Source organism: Ornithorhynchus anatinus, chromosome 1, assembly GCF_004115215.2.
Source record: "Ornithorhynchus anatinus isolate Pmale09 chromosome 1, mOrnAna1.pri.v4, whole genome shotgun sequence".
In the NCBI taxonomy this organism is placed as follows: Eukaryota; Metazoa; Chordata; class Mammalia; order Monotremata; family Ornithorhynchidae; genus Ornithorhynchus; species Ornithorhynchus anatinus.
Genome location: NC_041728.1, coordinates 102,027,382 through 102,048,978, shown reverse-complemented (window position 1 = coordinate 102,048,978; position 21,597 = coordinate 102,027,382). Strand labels below are relative to the sequence as shown.

The 21,597-nt window shown below is 49.8% G+C and overlaps 1 protein-coding gene across 1 annotated transcript in view; it reads left to right on the top strand.

Annotated features, from left to right (window-relative positions):
- Positions 1-6,775: 6,775 nt before the first annotated feature.
- Positions 6,776-21,597, top strand: part of HPS3 (HPS3 biogenesis of lysosomal organelles complex 2 subunit 1) — a 58,951-nt gene continuing 44,129 nt past the window's right edge. The window contains exons 1-2 of the mRNA XM_029072466.2: positions 6,776-7,060; positions 20,120-20,614. Of these exons, the coding sequence (XP_028928299.1) occupies positions 6,832-7,060; positions 20,120-20,614 (724 nt within the window). The 5' untranslated portion in view covers positions 6,776-6,831. The remainder of the gene's footprint in view (positions 7,061-20,119; positions 20,615-21,597) is intronic.

The window sequence follows — 21,597 nt, the reverse complement described above, 5'->3', positions numbered from 1 at the left end:
CCTCCTCGTCCTCCTCCTTCTCCTCAGCCGCCGCGGCCCCGCCCCCCCCGCTCCGGAGTGACAGCCGCGCCCACCAATGGGGAGCCAGCGCGCCCCGGGGCTCGACCAATGGCGGCGCTCCCTGCCGGGGGCCGGACGCCTCGCGCTCCCATTCAAAGACCCGCCAGCGCCGCCGCCTCCCTCCATCCGGGGACTTTCCACCCCCCCCCCCCCACCCTCCCTCTGAGGCGACGGGAGGGGAGGCCTGAGGCCGAGCGCACCAAGCAGGGGCGGGGCGGGAAGGGACCCGGCTCCCTCGTCGTCTTCCATTCATTCACCCCGAGCGCCTGCTATGTGCTAAGCGCTTCCAATATACAGTTCAGAAACATCCAGTCCCTGCCCAACAACGGGCCCACAGCCGAAAAGCTACAGAACAAGTAGACGGGCATCAGGAGCAGCAAAATAAAATTGAATCATAGGTTCATTCATTCAACATTCAATCACATTTATTGAGCACCTGCTAGGTGAAGAGCCCTACACTAAGCGCTTCCAATATACAGTTCAGAAACATCCAGTCCCTGCCCAACAACGGGCCCACAGCCGAAAAGCTACACAACTACAAGGACAGCTACACAGAACAAGTAGACGGGCATCAGGAGCAGCAAAATTGAATCATAGGTTCATTCATTCAATCACATTTATTGAGCACCTGCTAGGTGAAGAGCCCTACACTAAGCTCTTCCAATATACAGTTCAGAAACATCCAGTCCCTGCCCAACAACGGGCCCACAGCCGAAAAGCTACACAACTACAAGGACAGCTACACAGAACAAGTAGACGGGCATCAGGAGCAGCAAAATAGAATCATAGGTTCATTCATTCAACATTCAATCACATTTATTGAGCACCTGCTAGGTGAAGAGCCCTACACTAAGCGCTTCGCATATACAGTTCAGAAACATCCAGTCCCTGCCCAACAACGGGCCCACAGCCGAAAAGCTACACAACTACAAGGACAGCTACACAGAACAAATAGACGGGCATCGGGAGCAGCAAAATAAAATTGAATCATAGGTTCATTCATTCAACATTCAATCACATTTATTGAGCACCTGCTAGGTGAAGAGCCCTACACTAAGCGCTTCGAATATACAGTTCAGAAACATCCAGTCCCTGCCCAACAACGGGCCCACAGCCGAAAAGCTACACAACTACAAGGACAGCTACACAGAACAAGTAGACGGGCACCAGGAGCAGCAAAATAAATAGAATCATAGGTTCATTCATTCACTAGGATTTGTTGAGCACCTGCTACATGAAGAGCCCTGTACTAAGCGCTTCGAATATACAGTTCAGACACACACAGTTCCTGCCCAACAACGGGCCCACAGGCTAAAAGGAAGAGACAGACAACAACATAAAACAAATAGACAGGCATCAGGAGCAGCAAAATAAATAGAATCATAGGTTCATTCATTCACTAGGATTTACTGAGCGACTGCTATATGCAGAGCCCTGTATTAAACGCTTGGAATATACAATTCGACAACCAATAGAGACGGTCCCTGACCCACATGGGGCCCACGGGCTAAAGGAAGAGACGGACAACGACACAAAACAAATAGATGGGCATCAGGAGCAGCAAAATAAATAGGATCATAGGTTCATTCATTCAATCGTATTTGTTGAGTGCCTGCTATGTGAAGAGCCCTGTACTAAGCGCTTCGAATATACAGTTCAGAAACACACAGTCCCTGCCCAGCAATGGGCCCACAGTCTAAAAGGGGGAGATTTACAACGACACAAAACAAATAGATGGGCATCAGGAGCAGCAAAATAAATAGGATCATAGGTTCATTCATTCAATCGTATTTGTTGAGTGCCTGCTATGTGAAGAGCCCTGTACTAAGCGCTTCGAATATACAGTTCAGAAACACACAGTCCCTGCCCAGCAATGGGCCCACAGTCTAAAAGGGGGAGATTTACAACGACACAAAACAAATAGATGGGCATCAGGAGCAGCAAAATAAATAGGATCATAGGTTCATTCATTCAATCGTATTTGTTGAGTGCCTGCTATGTGAAGAGCCCTGTACTAAGCGCTTCGAATATACAGTTCAGAAACACACAGTCCCTGCCCAGCAATGGGCCCACAGTCTAAAAGGGGGAGATTTACAACGACACAAAACAAATAGATGGGCATCAGGAGCAGCAAAATAAATAGGATCATAGGTTCATTCATTCAATCGTATTTGTTGAGTGCCTGCTATGTGAAGAGCCCTGTACTAAGCGCTTCGAATATACAGTTCAGAAACACACAGTCCCTGCCCAGCAATGGGCCCACAGTCTAAAAGGGGGAGATTTACAACGACACAAAACAAATAGATGGGCATCAGGAGCAGCAAAATAAATAGGATCATAGGTTCATTCATTCAATCGTATTTGTTGAGTGCCTGCTATGTGAAGAGCCCTGTACTAAGCGCTTCGAATATACAGTTCAGAAACACACAGTCCCTGCCCAGCAATGGGCCCACAGTCTAAAAGGGGGAGATTTACAACGACACAAAACAAATAGATGGGCATCAGGAGCAGCAAAATAAATAGGATCATAGGTTCATTCATTCAATCGTATTTGTTGAGTGCCTGCTATGTGAAGAGCCCTGTACTAAGCGCTTCGAATATACAGTTCAGAAACACACAGTCCCTGCCCAGCAATGGGCCCACAGTCTAAAAGGGGGAGATTTACAGCAACACAAAACAACTATATGGGCATCAGTAGCATCAAAATAAATAGAATCATAGGTTCATTCATTCAATCGTATTTTTTGAGTGCCTGCCATGTGCAGAGCACTGTACTAAACTCTTGGAATATACAGTTCGGCAACCGATAGAGATGATCCCTAGCCCACATGGGGTCCACAGGCTAAAAGGGGCAGACGGACAGCAACACAAAACAAGTAGACGGACATCAGTAGCATCAGAAGAGATAAACAGAATCATAGGTTCATTCATTCATTCAATTTTATTTGTTGAGCGCCTGCTATGTGCAGAGCCCTGTACTAAGCACTTGGAACGTACAGTTCGGCAACAGAGAGAGACAGTCCTTACCTGGGCCCACAATCTAAATGGGGGAGACAGACAACGAAACAGAACAAGTAGAAGGGCATCAATACCATCACAGTAAATAAATAGAATCACAGATTCATTCTATCGTATTTATTGAGCGCCTGCTATATGTAGAGCCCTGTACGAAGTGCTTCGAATGTACAATTTGCCAACAGGTAGACAGTCCCTGCCGCCACTTGTTGGCTGTGTGACTGTGGGCAAGTCACTTAACTTCTCTGTGCCTCAGTTCCCTCATCTGTAAAATGGGGATTAAGACTGTGAGCCCCACGTGGGACAACCTGATTCCCCTATGTCTACCCCAGCGCTTAGAACAGTGCTCGGGACATAGTAAGCGCTTAACAAATACCAACATTATTATTAACAACGGGCCCACAGTCTCAAAGGGGGAGACGGATGGCAACATAAAATGAGTAGACGGGCATCAGTAGCATTAAAATAAATAGAATCATAGTTTCATTCATTCAATAGTATTTATTAAGTGCCTGCTGTGTGCAGAGACCTGTACTAAGCGCTTGGACTGTACAGTTTGGCAACAGATACAGGCAATCCCTGCCCAACAACAGGCTCACAGTCAGAAAGAGGGAGATAGCTACAGAAAACAAGTAGACGGGCATCAGTAGCATCAGAATAAATAGAATCATAGGTTCATTCATTCAGTCAGTCATATTTATTGAGGGCCTGCTATGTGCAGAGCACTGTACTAAACGCTTGGAATGTACAGTTCGGCAACAGATGCAGACCATCCCTGCCCAACAACGGGCTCACAGTCTAAAAGGGGGAGATGGACAGCAACACAAAACAAGTAGATGGGCATCAAAAGCATCAAAATAAATAGAATCATAGGTTCATTCATTCAATAGTATTTATTGAGCGCCTGTGATGTGCAGAGCACTGTACTAAACGCTTGGAATGTACAGTTCGGCAACATATAGAGACAATCCCTGCCCAACAACAGGCTCACAGGGAAGACAGACAACAAAACCAAACAAGTAGTCTGGTGTCAATACCATCAAGATAAATAGAATCATATAGATACGTCATTAACAAAATAGAGTAATAAATGATATATACAAATATGCACAAGTGCTGTGGGGAGGGGAAGGGGTTAGAGCAGAGGGAGGGAGTAGGGGCGATGGAGAGGGGAGGAGGGGCAAAGGGAAAGGGAGGGCTCAGTCTGGGAAGGCCTCCTGGAGGAGGAGGGTTTTGAAAAGGAGAAGAGAGTTAGTTTGGCGGAGGTGAGGAGGGAGGGCATTCCAGGACCGCGGTTAGACGTGGGCCAGGGGTCGACGGCGGGACAGGCGAGAACGAGGCACCCTGAAGAGATGAGTGGTGGCCGAGGAACCAAGTGCGCAGGCTGGGCTGGAGAAGGAAAGAAGGGAGGTGAGGCAGGAGGGGGAAAGGGGATGGAGAGCTTTGAAGCTAAGAGTGAGGAGTTTTTGCTTCATGCAAAGGTTGACAGGCAACCACTGGAGGTTTTAAAGGAGGGGGGTGACAGGCCCAGAGCATTTCTGTAGAAAGATAATCCAGGCAACAGAGTGAAGTATAGACTGAAGCGGGGAGAGACAGGAGGTTGGGAGATCAGAGAATTGCAGCTGAGCTGAATTCCTTCTGCCCTTTCCACCTTTGAGAACTAAGAAGACCCTGTATCTCCTCTCCTGCTCCATCACTTAACAATAATAATAATAATCATGGTATTTCTGTTAAGCACTTACTATGTGCCCAACACTGTTCTAAGCGCTGGGGGAGATACAAGGTCATCAGGTGGTTCCGCATGGGGCTCACTGTCTTCGTCCCCATTTTACAGATGAGGTAACCGAGGCCCAGAGAAGTGAGGTGCTTTGATGCTGTTGATGCCCGTCTACTTGTTTTGTTTTGTTGACCTGTCTCCCCCTCTTCTAGACTGTGTGCTCGTTGTTGGGTAGGGATAGTCTCTATCTCTTGCCGAATTGTACTTTCCGAGTGCATAGTACAGTGCTCTGCGCACAGTTAATAATAATAATAATAATGTTGGTATTTGTTAAGCGCTGACTATGTGCCGAGCACTGTTCTAAGCGCTGGGGTAGACATAGGGGAATCAGGTTGTCCCACGTGGGGCTCACAGTCTTAATCCCCATTTTACAGATGAGGGAACTGAGGCCCAGAGAAGTTAAGTGACTTGCCCACAGTCACACGGCCGACAAGTGGCAGAGCTGGGATTCGAACTCATGAGCCCTGACTCCAAAGCCCATGCTCTTTCCACTGAGCCACGCTGCTTCAGTTAGCGCTCAATAAATATAATTGAATGAATGAATGAGTGAAAGTGGCTTGCCCAAGGTCACACAGCAGACAAGTAGCGGATCCGGGATCAGAACCCACGTCCTCTGACTCCCAAGTCCGGGCTCTTGCCACTAAGCCATGCAGCTTCTCAAGCACTTGCCAGCTGTGTGACCTGGAACAAATCATTAGATTCTCTGGGCCTCAGTTACCTCATCTGCGAAATGGGGATAAATTACCTGTTCTGACCCCTGCTTGGGCTATTTCCCCGATTGCGACTGAGCTGACGTCCCTCTGCCCCCTCCCACTTTGGAAACTAAGACGCTGTGGTTCCCCTCCTGCTCTCATCACTTGCCTGCTGTGTAACCTTGAGCAAATCATTAAGCTCTCTGGGCCTCAGTTACCCCGTCTGTGAAATGGGGATACATTACCTGTTCTGAGCCCTGGTTAGGCTGTTTCCCCGACTGCAGCTGATCGGATGTCCCTCTGCCCTCTTCTGCTTTGAGAACTAAGAAGACCCATCGCTTGCCTGTTCGTGTGACCGGGAGAAAATCATTAAAGCCTCTGGGCCTCAGTTACCTCATCTTAAAATGGGGGTTCAAGTACCTGTTTTGCCTCCTGCTTATGATAATGTTGGTATTTGTTAAGCGCTTACTATGTGCAGAGCACTGTTCTGGGCGCTGGGGTAGATACAGGGTCATCTAATCGAGGGAGAGGCACCTTGATTCTATTTAGTTGCCATTGTTTTTATGAGATGTTCTTCCCCTTGACTCTATTTATTGCCATTGTTTTTGTCTGTCTGTCTCCCCCGATTAGACTGTAAGCCCGTCAAACGGCAGGGACCGTCTCTATCTGTTGCCGACTTGTTCATTCCAAGCGCTTAGTACAGTGCTCTGCACAAAGTAAGTGCTCAATAAATACTATTGAATGAATGAAAGTGCTCATTGCATAGTACGGGCTCAATAAATCTCTTCCCTGATTAAAGCCCGTCCAAGGGCAGGGATTGTCTCTATCTGTTGCCGAATTGTCCATTCCAAGCGCTGAGTCCAGTGCTCTGCACACAGTAAGCGCTCAATAAATACTATTGAATGAATGAATGATTATTGGCCGGTGCCTGTCCCTTTAAGAACAGAAACCAGCGGGCTCGCGCCGCCGACCCTGGCGGACCCCGCCACGTGACCCGGGCGGAGCCACAGCCTTCCCTGGGGGGGGTGTGACGCGCCTCGTCACGTGACCCGGGCGGAGCCTCCGCCTCCCCCCGGGTAGTGCCGCGCTCCGTCACGTGACGCTGGCGGAACTCTCCGCCTTCCTGGGGGGGTGCGACGGGCCCCGTCACGTGACGCTGGCGGAAGTCTCCGCCCTCTTGGGGGTGTGAGGCGCCCCTTCACGTGACCCGGGCGAGACTTCCGCGTGTGTGTGTGGGGGGGGGTCCGCCCTCCGTCACGTGAGGCGGGCGTCAGGCGGGTCGTCGGCATGGTGCGCCTGTACAACCTGCACCCGTTCGGCTCTCAGCAGGTGGTGCCCTGCCGCCAGGAGCCGGAGCGCGTGTGCTGCGGGGGGCGGGACGCGCTGTTCGTGGCGGCCGGCTGCAGGGTGGAGGCCTTCGCCGTGGGGGGGCCCGACCAGGCGCGCGGACAGTGCCGCCCGCGCGCCGCCTTCCTCACCATCGGCCACGTACTGCGCCTGCGCTACAGCCAGCCCGGTGAGCCCGCGAGCCCCGCCCCCCTCCTCCTCCCCCTCTTCTCTCTCTGCTACCTTCCTCACTCACTCATTCATTCATTCACTCATTCATTTATTCACTCATTCATTTCCCCTCCTCCTCCCCCTCTTCTCTCTGCTACCTTCCTCACTCACTCACTCATTCATTCATTCACTCACTCATTCATTCATTCACCCCCCCTCCTTTTCTCTCTGCTACCTTCCTCATTCACTCATTCATTCACTCATTATTCACTCATTCATTCACTCATTCATTCATTTCCCCTCCTCCTCCCCCTCTTCTCTCCCTGCTACCTTCCTCACTCACTCATTCATTCATTCTTTCATTCATTCATTCATTCAATAGTATTTATTGAGCGCTTACTATGTGCAGAGCACTGTACTAAGCGCTTGGGATGAACAAGTCGGCAACAGATAGAGACAGTCCCTGCCGTTTGACGGGCTTACGGTCTAATCGGGGGAGATGGACAGACAAGAACAATGGCACTAAACAGCGTCAAGGGGAAGAACGTCTCGTAAAAACCGATGGCAACTAAATAGAATCGAGGCGATGTACAATTCATTAACAAAATAAATAGGGTAACGAAAATATATACAGTCGAGCGGACGAGTACAGTGCTGTGGGGATGGGAAGGGAGAGGTGGAGGAGCAGAGGGAAAAGGGGAAAATGAGGCTTTAGCTGCGGAGAGGTAAAGGGGGGATGGCAGAGGGAGTAGAGGGGGAAGAGGAGCTCAGTCTGGGAACGCCTCTTGAAGGAGGTGATTTTTAAGTAAGGTTTTGAAGAGGGAAAGAGAATCAGTTTGGCGGAGGTGAGGAGGGAGGGCGTTCCGGGACCGCGGGAGGACGTGACCCAGGGGTCGACGGCGGGATAGGCGAGACCGAGGGACGGCGAGGAGGTGGGCGGCAGAGGAGCGGAGCGTGCGGGGTGGGCGGTAGAAAGAGAGAAGGGAGGAGAGGTAGGAAGGGGCAAGGTGACGGAGAGCCTTGAAGCCTAGAGTGAGGAGTTTTTGTTTGGAGCGGAGGTCGATAGGCAACCACTGGAGTTGTTTAAGAAGGGGAGTGACATGCCCAGATCGTTTCTGCAGGAAGATGAGCCGGGCAGCGGAGTGAAGAATAGACCGGAGCAGGGCGAGAGAGGAGGAAGGGAGGTCAGAGAGAAGGCTGACACGGTAGTCTAGCCGGGATATAACGAGAGCCCGCAATAGTAAGGTAGCCGTTTGGGTGGAGAGGAAAGGGCGGATCTTGGCGATATTGTAGAGGTGAAACCGGCAGGTCTTGGTAACGGATAGGATGTGTGGGGTGAACGAGAGGGACGAGTCAAGGATGACACCGAGATTGCGGGCCTGCGGGACGGGAAGGATGGTCATGCCATCCATGGTGATGGAGAAGTCTGGGAGCGGACCGGGCTTGGGAGGGAAGATGAGGAGCTCAGTCTTGCTCATGTTGAGTTTTAGGTGGCGGGCCGACATCCAGGTGGAGACGTCCCGGAGGCAGGAGGAGATGCGAGCCTGAAGGGAGGGGGAGAGGACAGGGGCGGAGATGTAGATCTGCGTGTCATCTGCGTAGAGATGGTAGTCAAAGCCGTGAGAGCGGATGAGTTCACCGAGGGAGTGAGTGTAAATGGAGAACAGAAGAGGGCCAAGAACTGACCCTTGAGGAACTCCAACAGTTAAAGGATGGGAGGGGGAGGAGGCTCCAGCGTAGGAGACCGAGAATGATCGGCCAGAGAGGTAAGAGGAGAACCAGGAGAGGACAGAGTCCGTGAAGCCAAGGTGAGATAAGGTACGGAGGAGGAGGGGATGGTCGACAGTGTCAAAGGCAGCAGAGAGGTCAAGGAGGATCAGAATGGAGTAGGAGCCATTGGATTTGGCAAGAAGGAGGTCATGGGTGACCTTAGAGAGAGCAGTCTCGGTAGAGTGGAGGGGACGGAAGCCAGACTGGAGGGGGTCTAGGAGAGAATGGGAGTTAAGGAATTCTAGGCATCGATTGTAGACGACTCGTTCTAAGATTTTGGAAAGGAAGGGTAGTAGGGAGATAGGACGATAACTGGAGGGGGAAGTGGGGTCAAGAGCGGGTTTTTTTAGGATGGGGGAGACGTGGGCATGTTTGAAGGCAGAGGGGAAGGAGCCCTTGGAGATTGAGTGGTTAAAAATAGAAGTTAAGGAAGGGAGGAGGGCAGGGGCGATGGTTTTAAGAAGGTGAGAGGGAATGGGGTCCGAGGCGCAGGTGGAGGGGGTGGCACTTGCGAGGAGGGAGGAGATCTCCTCTGAGGATACTGCAGGGAAGGATGAGAAAGTAGGGGAGGGGGTTGGTGGGGGGGAGGGGAGAGGTGGAGGGGTGACTTTGGGGAGCTCAGACCTGATCGTGTTGATTTTCGTGAGGAAATAGGTGGCCAGATCATTAGGGGTGAGAGATGGGGGAGGGGGAGGAACAGGGGGGCCTAAGGAGAGAGTTAAAGGTCCGGAACAATCGGCGGGGGTGACGGGCATGGGTGTCGATGAGGGAGGAGAAGAAGCTTTGCCCGGCGGAGGAGAGGGCAGAGTTAAGGCAGGAAAGGATAAATTTGAAGTGTGTGAGGTCGGCTCGGTGCTTGGACTTTCGCCAGCGGCGCTCAGCAGCTCGAGCATAGGAGCGTAGGAGGCGGACGGAGGAGGTGATCCAGGGCTGTGGGTTAGTGGCGCGAGAGCGGCGGAGGGAAAGGGGGGCGAGAGAGTCGAGATGAGTAGAGAGGGTGGAGTTGAGAGCGGAGACCTGATCGTCGAGAGTGGGAAGAGAGGACAGGGCGGCAAGGTGAGGAGAGATGCTATTGGAAAGACGGATGGGATCGAGAGAGCGGAGGTCTCTGTGGGGCAGTAGCGAAGATTTGCAGGGGGAGGGAGTGTGAGAGATGAGGCAGGTGAGAAGGTTATGGTCAGAGAGAGGGATTTCAGAGTTGGTGAGGGAGGAGATAGTGCAGCGGTAGGAGATGACGAGATCGAGGGTGTGACCGAGTCGGTTCTCTCTGCTACCTTCCTCATTCATTCACTCATTCATTCACTCATTCATTTATTCACTCATTCATTTCCCCTCCTCCTCCCCCTCTTCTCTCTGCTACCTTCCTCACTCACTCACTCATTCATTCATTCACTCACTCATTCATTCACCTCCCCTCCTTTTCTCTCTGCTACCTTCCTCATTCACTCATTCATTCACTCATTATTCACTCATTCATTCACTCATTCATTAATTTCCCCTCCTCCTCCCCCTCTTCTCTCCCTGCTACCTTCCTCACTCACTCATTCATTCACTCATTCATTCATTCATTCATCCCCCCCCTTTTCTCTCTGCTACCTTCCTCATTCATTCACTCATTCATTCACTCATTCATTTATTCACTCACTCATTCATTTCCCCTCCTCCTCCCCCTCTTCTCTCTGCTACCTTCCTCACTCACTCATTCATTCATTCACTTATTCATTCACTCATTCATTCACTCACACATTCATTCACACATTAATTCATTCTCCCCCCCCCCTTTTCCCTCTGTGCTACTTCTTCACTCATTCATTCATTCATTCACTCATTCATTCACTCATTCATTTTTCCCCCCTCCTCCCCCTTTTCTCTCTGTGCTACTTTTTCACTCATTCATTCATTCACTCACTCATTCACTCATTCATTCACTCACTCATTTATTCATTCATTCCCCCGTTTCCCCCTTCTCTCTGTGCTACTTCTTCACTCATTCACTCATTCATTCATTCACTTGTTCATTCACTCATTCATTCATTCCCCCTCCCCCTTTTCTCTCTGTGCTACTTTTTCATTCATTCATTCACTAACTCATTCATTCATTCATTCCCCCCTCCTCCCTCTTTTCTCTCTGTGCTACTTCTTCACTCACTCATTCATTCATTCACTCATTCATTCAGTCGTATTCACTGAGCAGTTACTGTGTGCAGAGCGCTGTACTAAGCCCTTGGAAAGTAGTAATAATAATAAGTATGATGTTTAATAATAATATTGTTGGTATTTGTTAAGTGCTTGCTATGTGCAGAGCACTGGGCTAAGCGCTGGGGGAGATACAGGGTCATCAGGTTGTCCCACGTAGGGCTCACGTCTTCATCCCCATTTTAATAATAATAATGTTGGTATTTGTTAAGCGCTTACTATGTGCTGAGCACTGTTCTAAGCGCTGGGGGAGATACAAGGTAATCAGGTTGTCCCACATGAGGCTCACGGTCTTCATCCCCATTTTAATGATAATAATGTTGATATTTATTAAGCGCTTACTATGTGCTGAGCACTGTTGTAAGCACTGGGGTAGATACGGGGTAATTAGGTTGTCCCACGTGAGGCTCCCAGTCTTCATCCCCATTTTCCAGATGAGGCAACTGAGGCACTGAGAAGTGAAGTGACTTGCCCACAGTCACACAGCTGACAAGTGGGCGAGCTGGGATTCAAACCCATGACCTCTGACTCCCAAGCCTGGGCTCTCCAGTAGTATTTATTGAGTGCATACTGTGTGCAGAGCACTGTACTAAGCGCTTGGAATGGACAATTCGGCAGCAGATAGAGACAGTCCCTGCCCTTTGACGGGCTCACAGTCTAATCGGGGGAGACAGACGGACAAAAACAAGACAACATAATCACGATTAATAGAATGAAGGGGATGTACACCTCATTAACAAAATAAATAGGGTAATAAAAATATATACAAATGAGCACAGTGCTGAGGAACCACGCTGCTTTGGTATTTGTTAAGTGCTTACTATGTGCAGGGCACTGTTCTAAGCTCTGGGGCAGATACAGGGTCATCAGATTGTCCCATGTGGGGCTCACATTTTTTAATCCCCATTTTTACAGATGAGGGAACTGAGGCCCTGAGAAGTGAAGTGGCTTGCCTAAGGTCACACAGCAGACAAGTGGCGAAGTCGGGATTAGAACCCACGACCTCTGACTCCCAAGCCCGGGCTTTTTCCACTAAGCCACGCTACTAATAATGTTGGTATTTGTTAAGCACTTACTATGTGCAGAGCACTGTTCTAAGCGCTGGGGGAGATACAGGGTCATCAGGTTGTCCCCCGTGAGGCTCACAGTTAATCCCCATTTTACAGATGAGGTAACTGAGGCACAGAGAAGTGAAGTGACTTGCTCCCACGTGAGGCTCACATTTTTTAATCCCCATTTTACAGATGAGGGAACTGAGGCACCGAGAAGTGAAGTGACTTGCCCAAAGTCACACCGCTGACAGGTGGCGGAGCCGGGATTGGAATCCATGACCTCCGACTCCCAAACCTGGGCTCTTTCCCCTAAGCCACGCTGCTTCTAAACGGGTTGTATCCCAGCGCTTAGAACCCTGCTTGGGACATAGGGCTTAACAAATATCATCATTATTATTACAGGGTCAATCAGGTTGTCCCACTTGGGGCTCCCAGTCTTAATGCCCATTTTTACGGAGGAGGTGACAGGCAGAGAGAAGTGGCTTGACCAAGGTCACACAGCAGACAAGTGGTGGAGCGGGGATTAATAATAATAATAATAATATTGGTATTTGTTAAGCGCTATGTGCAGAGCACTGTTCTAAGCGCTGGGGTAGACACAGGGGAATCAGTTTGTCCCACGTGGGGCTCACAGTCTTCATCCCCATTTTACAGATGAGGGAACTGAGGCACAGAGAAGTGAAGTGACTTGCCCACAGTCACCCAGCTGACAAGTGGCAGAGCCGGGATTAGAACCCACGACCTCTGATCCCAAGGCCGGGCTCTTGCCACTAGGCCATTGCTGCAATCGGGCAACAGATAGAGACCATCCCAACCCAATAATGGGCTCACAGTCTAGAAGGGGGGTGACAGACAACAAAACACAAGAAGTAGACAGGCAAGGCACTTACTATGTGCCAGGTACTGTACTGAACGCCGGGGTCAGGTTGGACATGGTCTTCCTGCTCCGCGTGGGGCTCACAGTCGTAATTCCCGTTTATAGCAGCGGCTTGGCCTAGTGGAAAGAGTTTGGGCCTGGATTTCCAAAAGGTCATGGATGCCGATCCCGGCTCCGCCACGAGTCTGCCGTGTGGCCTTGGGCAAGTCACTTCAGTGTTCTGGGCCTCGGTTTCCTCATCTGTAAAAGGGGGGTTGGGACTGTGAGCCCTACGTGGGACAGGGACCGCATCCGATGCAATTTGCTTGCATCCCCCCCGGCGCTTAGTACAGTGCCCGATACGTAGTAAGGGCTTAACAAATACCACAGTTATTATTATCGTTAAAGATGAGGTAACTGAGACGCCCCAGAACTGACTTGCCCAAGGACACACAGCAGATAAGCGGCAGAGCTGGGATTAGAACCCAGGTCCTTGTGACTCCCAGGCCCCTGCCCCATCCACTGGGCCACACTGCTTCTCCTCCTACAGCCCAGCACGTTCACTTCACTCCTCAAATGCCAGTGTACCTCAGCCTCGTCATTCATTCAGTCATATTTATTGAGCGCTTACTGTGTGCAGAGCACTGTTCTAAGCGCTTGGAAAGTACAATTCGGCAACAGAGACAACCCCGTCCCAACAACGGGTCTATCTCGCTGCCAACCCCTTGCCCACATCCTGCCTTTTGCCTCCAACTCTTTCCCCACAGCTAAGCCTGTAAATCCGTCAGTGGGCAGGGATTGTCTCTATCTGTTGCCGAATTGTCCATTCCAAGCGCTTGGTACAGTGCTCTGCACATGGTAAGCGCTCAGTAAATACTATTGAATCAAAGAATAAGCCTTCATCTCTCCGTCTCTCCCTTCTGTGTCGCTGTCGCACTTTGGTACTCTTTATTCACCCCAGCTTCAGCCTGATGGCACTTAAATAGTCATTTATTCAGTTGCATTTATTGAGCACTTACTATGTGCAGAGCACTGTACTAAGCGCTTGGAAAGTACAATTTGGCAACAGATAGAAACAATCCCTACTCAGCAACGGGCTCACAGTCTACAAGGGGGAGACAGACAACAGGACAAAACAGATAGGCATCGGTAGCATCAAAATAGATAAATAGAATCATAGATATATACACATCATTAATAAAATGAATAGAGTAATAAATGATATGTACAAATATGCACAAGTGCTGTGGGGAGGGGAAGGGGTTAGAGCAGAGGGGGGGAGTAGGGGCGATGGGGAGGGGAAGAGGGGCAGAGGGAAAGGGAGGGCTCAGGCTGGGAAGGCCTCCTGGAGGAGGTGAGCTCTCAGTAGGGCTTTGAAGAGGGGAAGAGAGTTAGTTTGGCGGAGGTGAGGAGGGAGGGCATTCCGGGACAGCGGGAGGACGTGGCCCAGGGGTCGACGGCGGGATCGGCGAGAACGGGAGACGGTGAGGAGGTGGGCGGCAGAGGAGCGGAAAGTGCGGGATGGGCAGTAGAAAGAGAGAAGGGAGGTGAGGTAGGAGGGGGCAAGGGGATGGAGAGCTTTGAAGCCAAGAGTGAGGAGTCTTTTTTCGTGCGGAGGTTGATAGGCAACCCCTGGAGGTTTTTGAGGAGGAGAGTGACAGGCCCAGAGCGTTTCTGTAGAAAGATGATCCTGGCGGCAAGTGAAGTATAGACTGGAGCGGGGAGAGACGGGAGAATGGGAGATCAGAGAGGAGGCTGATGCAGTGATCCAGTCGGGATATTATGAGAGATTGTACCAGCAAGGTAGCGGTTTGGATGGAGAGGAGAGGGCGGATCTTGGCGATATTGTGAAGGTGAGAGCGGCAGGTTTTGGTGACGGATCGGATGTGCGGGGTGAATGAGAGAGCAGAGTCAAGGATGACACCAATTGCGGGCCTGTGAGACGGGAAGGATGGTCGTGCCGTCCACGGTGACGGGGAAGGGAGACGACAGGGTTTGGAAGGGAAGATAAGGAGCTCAGCCTTGGATAAGGAGCTCAGTAATACATATCTGTAATTCATTTTAATGTCTGTCTTCCTTTGTACACTTAAGTTCCTTGAGTGTTGGGAATATGGCTACCAACTCTGCTCTATTGCACCCTCCCAAGTGTTTAGTACAGTACTCTGCACACAGTCAGCACTCAATAAAGAAGCAATGTGGCCTGGTGGAGAGAACAAGGGCCGGAGAGTCAGAAGAGCTGGGTGTCTTCTGGGTCACCTTGGGCGAGTGACTTCTGTGTGCTTCAGTTGCCTCATTTGTCAAATGGGAATTAAGATTGAACCCCATATGGAACATGGACCCTGTCAAACCCGGTCGGCTTGTATGTACCTCAGCTCTCTCAGTACAGTGCCCGACCGTAGTATGCACTTACTGAATACCATTAAAAACTCAAAAAAATACAATTGATTGATTTGGAAAATAGCTGGTGAAGTGAGCAGATGGGTAAACTTAGGGCAAATTGGTGACCCGGGAAGCTGAATGTGAGTTTTTGGTTGATGTGGAGAGACCCAGGGAAAACGAGTCTTTAGGAGAGGAGAGATGTGTGCCATGCTAAGCGTGACAGAATTGGTCTCTGCTGTAGCGTTTAATAGAGATCGGGAGAGTGAGAGGCTCGAGTGCTCAATAAATACGAATGAATGAATGGAGGCAGGGCGGCTGGTACCGTTGTCTAGCTGGGGTATGACCAGAGCTTGTCCCAAAGTGGCATTTATGTGTGTGGAGAGGAAGGGGCAGGTCCAGGAGATGCTGTGGAGGAATAATCAGCAGGATCTGGTAGAAGACGGCATTTGAAGGTGAAAAACACGGAGGATGGATTGGCAGGGGCATCAGTTGATGGTATGTGAGTGCTTACTTTGTGCGGAGCACTGAATTATGCCCATGGAGAGTACATTATCACAGATTGGGAGACATGTTGCCTGCCCTCAAGAAGTTTGCAGTCTAGAGGGTGAGCGTACAGCCTAGAGGAGTCCAAGATAAGATGACATCAGAAGGACCTGGGTTCTGATCCCCGCTCTGTCACATACCTGCTGTCAGTATGCCTGCGCTTAGTACAGAGCTCTGCACATAATAAACCCTCAATAAATACTATTGAATGCTCTGTGACCTTGGACAAGTCACTTCACTTCTCCATGTCTGTTTCTCATCTGTAAAATGGGGATTAAGACTGAGCGCCCTATGTGGGACGTGGACTGTGTCCAACCTGATTACCTTGATTCTACCCCAGTGCTTAGAACAGTGCCTGGCACATAGTACCACAGTTATTATTATTATTATTATGTGGTGAGAGGGGATAAGGACAGAGGCGCAGAGAGGAGTGGATTTATAGAGCAGGCGGAAGGCGTTCTCTTAAGAAACAGTGGCAATGAGGAGGAAGACAAAGAAGTGGTTGGGTTCAGTGAGCCAGGGACACTGGGGACAGATAGGGCACCGGGCATCTTTACGTCTTTTTTTACTTAAAGCACCAGGCCCTTCTTCCACCATGGCTCTTGACCCTGTGTTCCACAGCTTGGAAGAGGTACCCGGGTTCATGTGGGCCGGAGAGGAGAACGCCGAGACTTTGGAGCCGGTGGGGAATCTTAGGGTCCCGCAAAGTATCACTCCGGAAGAACTGGCATCCCTCTACAAATAATAATAACGATGGTGTCTGTAAAGCACTTAGAACGTGCCAGACACCGTTCTAGGCCTTCCCAGACTGAGCTCCCCTTTTCTCTCTGCTCCCTCTACCGCCCCCCATTCACCTCTCCGCAGCTAAACCCTCTTCTCCCCCCTCTCCCTCTGCTCCTCCCCCCTCCCGTCCCACCCCCTGAGCACTGTACTCATCCCCTCAACTGTATATATTTTCATGACCCTATTTATATTGTTAATGAGATGTACATCGCCTTGATTCTATTTATTTGCTGTTGTTTTAATGAGATGTTCATCCCCTTGGTTCTATTTATCGCTATTGTTCTTGTCTGTCCGTCTCCCCCGATTTGACTGTAACCCCGTCAAAGGGCAGGGACTGTCTCTTTCTGTTACCGATTTGTACATTCCAAGCGCTTAGTAACAGTGCTCTGCACATAGTAAGCGCTCAATAAATACTATTGCATGAATGAATAGGGTAGATATTAGATAATCCGGTTGGACACAGTCTCCGTCCCACAGAGGGCTCACAGTCTTAATCCCTATTTTACAGATGAGGGAACCGAGGCACAGAGAAGTGAAGTCACCTGCCCAGGGTCACACAGCAGACAAGTGGCAGAGCCGAGATTAGAACCCATGTCCTTCCGGCTCCCAGGCCCGTGCTCTATCCATTAGGCCATGCTGCTTCTCCACAAAATGGTGCATGTGATGTCAGCATGTTATCCCGTGTGCCCAGTGGGTGTGCCCTTGCCCAGTATTTTCAAGTGCCATCAGTGGTTTCAAAGAGCCAACAGGTCAAAGAGGCTCCATTTAATCAAGACCAGAGAGGCCAACGTGTTATTTTGCATGCTGGAGGCGGAGGTGGACCGAGATTTTAGGTGAGGTACGATAGGTGGGAAGGGGTGGGCTTCAAAGTCAGTCAGTTGTATTTATAGAGCGCTTACTGTGTGCAGAGCACTGTAGTAAGCACTTGGGAGAGTATAATGTACCAGTAAACTTACACATTCTCTGCCCAAAACGATTTTACAGTCTAGAGAAGCTAGGAGGTCAGGAAACCAGCATCCTGCACCTTTTCAGCCCCATTGGGAAACTCTGGACCGTGCCTGAGGCCTGGGATGAGCCTGTCCAGGAGGCCATTTCAGTCAGACTTGGGGTCCATCACCCCAAACGAGGGGCCTTCATATGGGAAGCAGCATGGCTCAGTGGAAAGAGCCCGGGCTTGGGAGTCAGAGGTCATGGGTTTGAATCCCGACTCTGCCACGTGTCAGCTGTGTGACTGTGGGCAAGTCACTTCACTTCTCTGTCCCTCAGTTACTTCATCTGTAAAATGGGGATGAAGACTGAGCCTCACGTGGGACAATCTGATTATCCTGTATCTCCCCCAGTGCTTAAAACAGTGCTCTGCATGTACTAAGAGTTTAACAAATACCAACATTATCATTATCGTTATTATTATTAACCCTAAAATTAGGATCCCTATAATTCAGCCCGGTGTCCCTCTCTGCCGAGCTATCTCAGCCAGCCCAGGACCGTCTAATATCGGGACACAAAGAGAACTTGCTCCCTAACTGCTGTGGCCTGAAAGGGGCCATTCCTCCGCCCGACCTGAGTCCACAGGGGAGAACACCAAACAGGTGTGGCCCTCTGACACCCAGGTGACAACCACCCAGATTTTTACACCTCAATAGCTCTCCATTTTCACATGGTTTACTCCTAAACTTTCACCTCTTCACTCTCAAGTACCCAAGAACCTGCACTCATTTCAGCAGTTAATGAGATTAAGAAGATTAGATTAAAAACCACCAGATTAAGTAGTTTGTTTTTAAATTTTCAGTTTCAGGTTAATTTTTTAAAATAGTTGTTAAATGCTTCCTGGACGCCAAGAGCTGTACTAAGAGCTGAGGTAGATTCAAGAAGTTTAATCAAGTTGGATGCAATCCGCGTCCCACACGAGGCTCAGTCGCAATTTCCAGATGCGGTAACTGAGGCCAGAAGAATGAAGTGACTCGCCCAAAGTCGCATGGACAAGTGGCAGAGCTGGCGTTAGAACCCAGGTCTTCTGATTCCCATACCTGTGTTCTTTCCACTAGGCCACACTGCTTCTCCCAGTTATTGCTCCTGAAAACCTCTCCTATAACCCTTAAACTTCTTTGACCTCTCCTCAGTCCCCTTCCTCTGTTCAACCCATCCCTGTTCTTTCATTCCTTCAGTCAGTCAGATTTATTGAGCGCTTATTCTATGCAGAGCACTGTACTAAGAGCTGGAAGAGTACAATATAACAGTAAACAGTGACACATTCCCTGCCCACAACAAGTTTACAGTCTAGAGGGAGAGACAGACATGACTATAAATAAATAAATAACTGATATGTGCATAAGTGTTGTGGGGCTGGGATGGGGGTGGAGGGGGAGATGAATAAAGGGAGCAAGTCAGGGCGACCCACAGAAGGGAGTGGGAGAAGAAGAAAATGCCTTCAGGACTTCTCTACTTGGGCGGCCCGCTGACAACTCAAGCTTAACATGACTGAAACGGAACTCCTCATTTTCCCACCCAAACCCCGTCTCCCCACACTGCCTTTTTCCATCACTGTAGACAATATCACTCTCTTTGTCCCACAAGCCCATAAACTTGGCATTATCTTCAACTCATCTCATATTTAACACACATATTCAGCCTTTCAACCAATTGTGTCAGTTCCACCTTCACAACATCGCCAAGATCCGCCCTTTCTTCTTCATCCAAACTATACCACTATACTGATCCAAGCACTCGTCGAATCCCGCTTTGCCTACTGCATCAGCCTCCTCCCTGACCTACCTGCCTCCTGTCTCTCCACATTCCAGTCCTTTGCTCTGCTGCCCAGATCATTTTTTTTTTATTACAGAAAACATTCCATTCACATCTCTCCACTCCTCAAAAACCTCCAGTGATTGTCATCCACCTCCTCATGAAACAAAGTCCTTGCCACAGAATTTAAAGCACTCAATCAGCTCTCCCCCTCCTAGCTTACCTCTCCTTACAACTTTGTCTGCATTCTCCACCAACTCACCGTGCCTCGATCTCGCTCTCTTGCCGCCAATGAGTTGCTCGCATCCCCCTTCTTGCCTGACACTTTCCCCACCTTCAAAAAAAAATCACATCTCCGAGATCAAGCCCTCATTCCCCTTTCTATTCTCTTTCCCTTCTGCTTCGCCCTCGGCCGTGTTGCACTTATGTACATATCCGTGATATATTTAAATATCTGTCCCCGTACTCTGTAACCTCTTGGTGGGCAGGGGATATGACTACCAACTCCATTACTCTCCAAAACGCTTAGTACAACGGTCTGCACCCAATAAATGCTCAATAAATACCACTGATATATTGACTCACGTCTTGCGATGCGGTCCAGACCGAAGGGCATTGATTTTTTTCGTTAGTTTATTAAATATTTCTGTTCGATCAACCAACTTGCCGCCCACATTCTTCGGTTTCCTCCTGGAGCCAAGATTTATGCCAATGTTAGCTGTTCAGGTTTTACGTTTCCAGTTTGTTTCCCTCTCAGGAGATTATCTGGTGACTCTGGAGGAGAAACACCAAACCACTTTCCTGCGGGCGTACGTGAACTGGAGATGTAAACCGGCGGAAAACTCCCGCGTATGCATCCGGATGATGGGACACGCCACGGACGTGTCGTACGCGGAAACCTTCAAGGATCAGATGTCCATTATCGAAATGCCTCTCTCGGAGCCTCCTCTCTGCCTTTCCTGTTGCCCCCTCAGTGGAGATCTCCTCGTTGGCTGCAGGAACAAGCTGATTTTGTTTGGTTTGAAGTTTCGAGCCATAAACGAAGAGTTCTCCGTGTTGGACTTCGAGCTGTCCTTGATCGTTCACGTAAATGGCATCCTCCCCATGGAGATTTCATTTTGCTCCAACTACGTGGCTCTCATGGCAGACTTGGAAGTCTTAATTCTGAAACTGGAGCCCTCTCAGGAAGATGGAGAGAAGGCTCATCCAGATCTACCTAAGATGAGCAACGTGGACAAGTGGACAGAGGACGGTAAGAACAGAATTGATCCTGTGGTGCAGGAAGTTGTGTGTTAACCAGTTTCTGCAGATCCAATCAGGACGGAACATCTGAATTCCCATTTTAGAGTGATTAGAAGGGCTGTGTTAAGAGCTGGGGTAATCAACTAGTCAGTCAGTCAGTGGTATTTATTGAGTGCCTGCTGTGTGCAAAGCTAAGTACTAAGCATTTAGGAGAGCGCATCAGAAGCGAGACAAGCAGCGTGGCCTAGTGGCAAGAGAATAATAATAATAATGTTGATATTTGTTAAGCGCTTACTATGTGCAGAGCACTGTTCTAAGTGCTGGGGGGGGGGATAAAGGTGATGAGGTTGTCCCCCGTGGGGCTCCCAGTCTTCATCCGCATTTTACAGATGAGGGAACTGAGGCCCAGAGAAGTGAAGTGACTTGCCCAGGATCCCAAAGCATACAAGTGGCAGAGCAGGGATTCGAACCCATGACCTCTGGCTCCCAAGCCCGGGCTCTTTCCGCTGAGCCATGCTCCTTCCCTTAATGGCTTGGGCTTGAGAGTGGGCTTCGGAGTCAGAGGACGTGGGTTTGCATCCTGGCTCCACCATTTGTCGGCCGTGTGACTTTGGGCAAGTCACTTCACTTCCCTGTGCCTCGGTTACCTCATCTGTAGAATGGGGATTAAGACTGTGAGCCCCATGTGAAACAGGGACTGTGTCCAACCTGATTAGCTTGTATCTACCCCAGCATCTTAGTACAGTGTCTGGCACATAAGTAAGCGCTTAGCAAATGCTATTATTATTATGTAACACACAAAACTAACCTTCCCCACCGCCCCAAGTTAGATTATTAGGTCCCTGAGAGAGGGTCCTTTCTACAGAAATGCTCTGTGCCTGTCACCCCCCTCCTCAAAAACCTCCAGTAGTTGCCTATCCACCTTCTCATGAAGCAAAAACTCCTCACTCTTGGCTTCGGAGCTCTCCATCCCCTGGCCCGCTCCTACCTCAC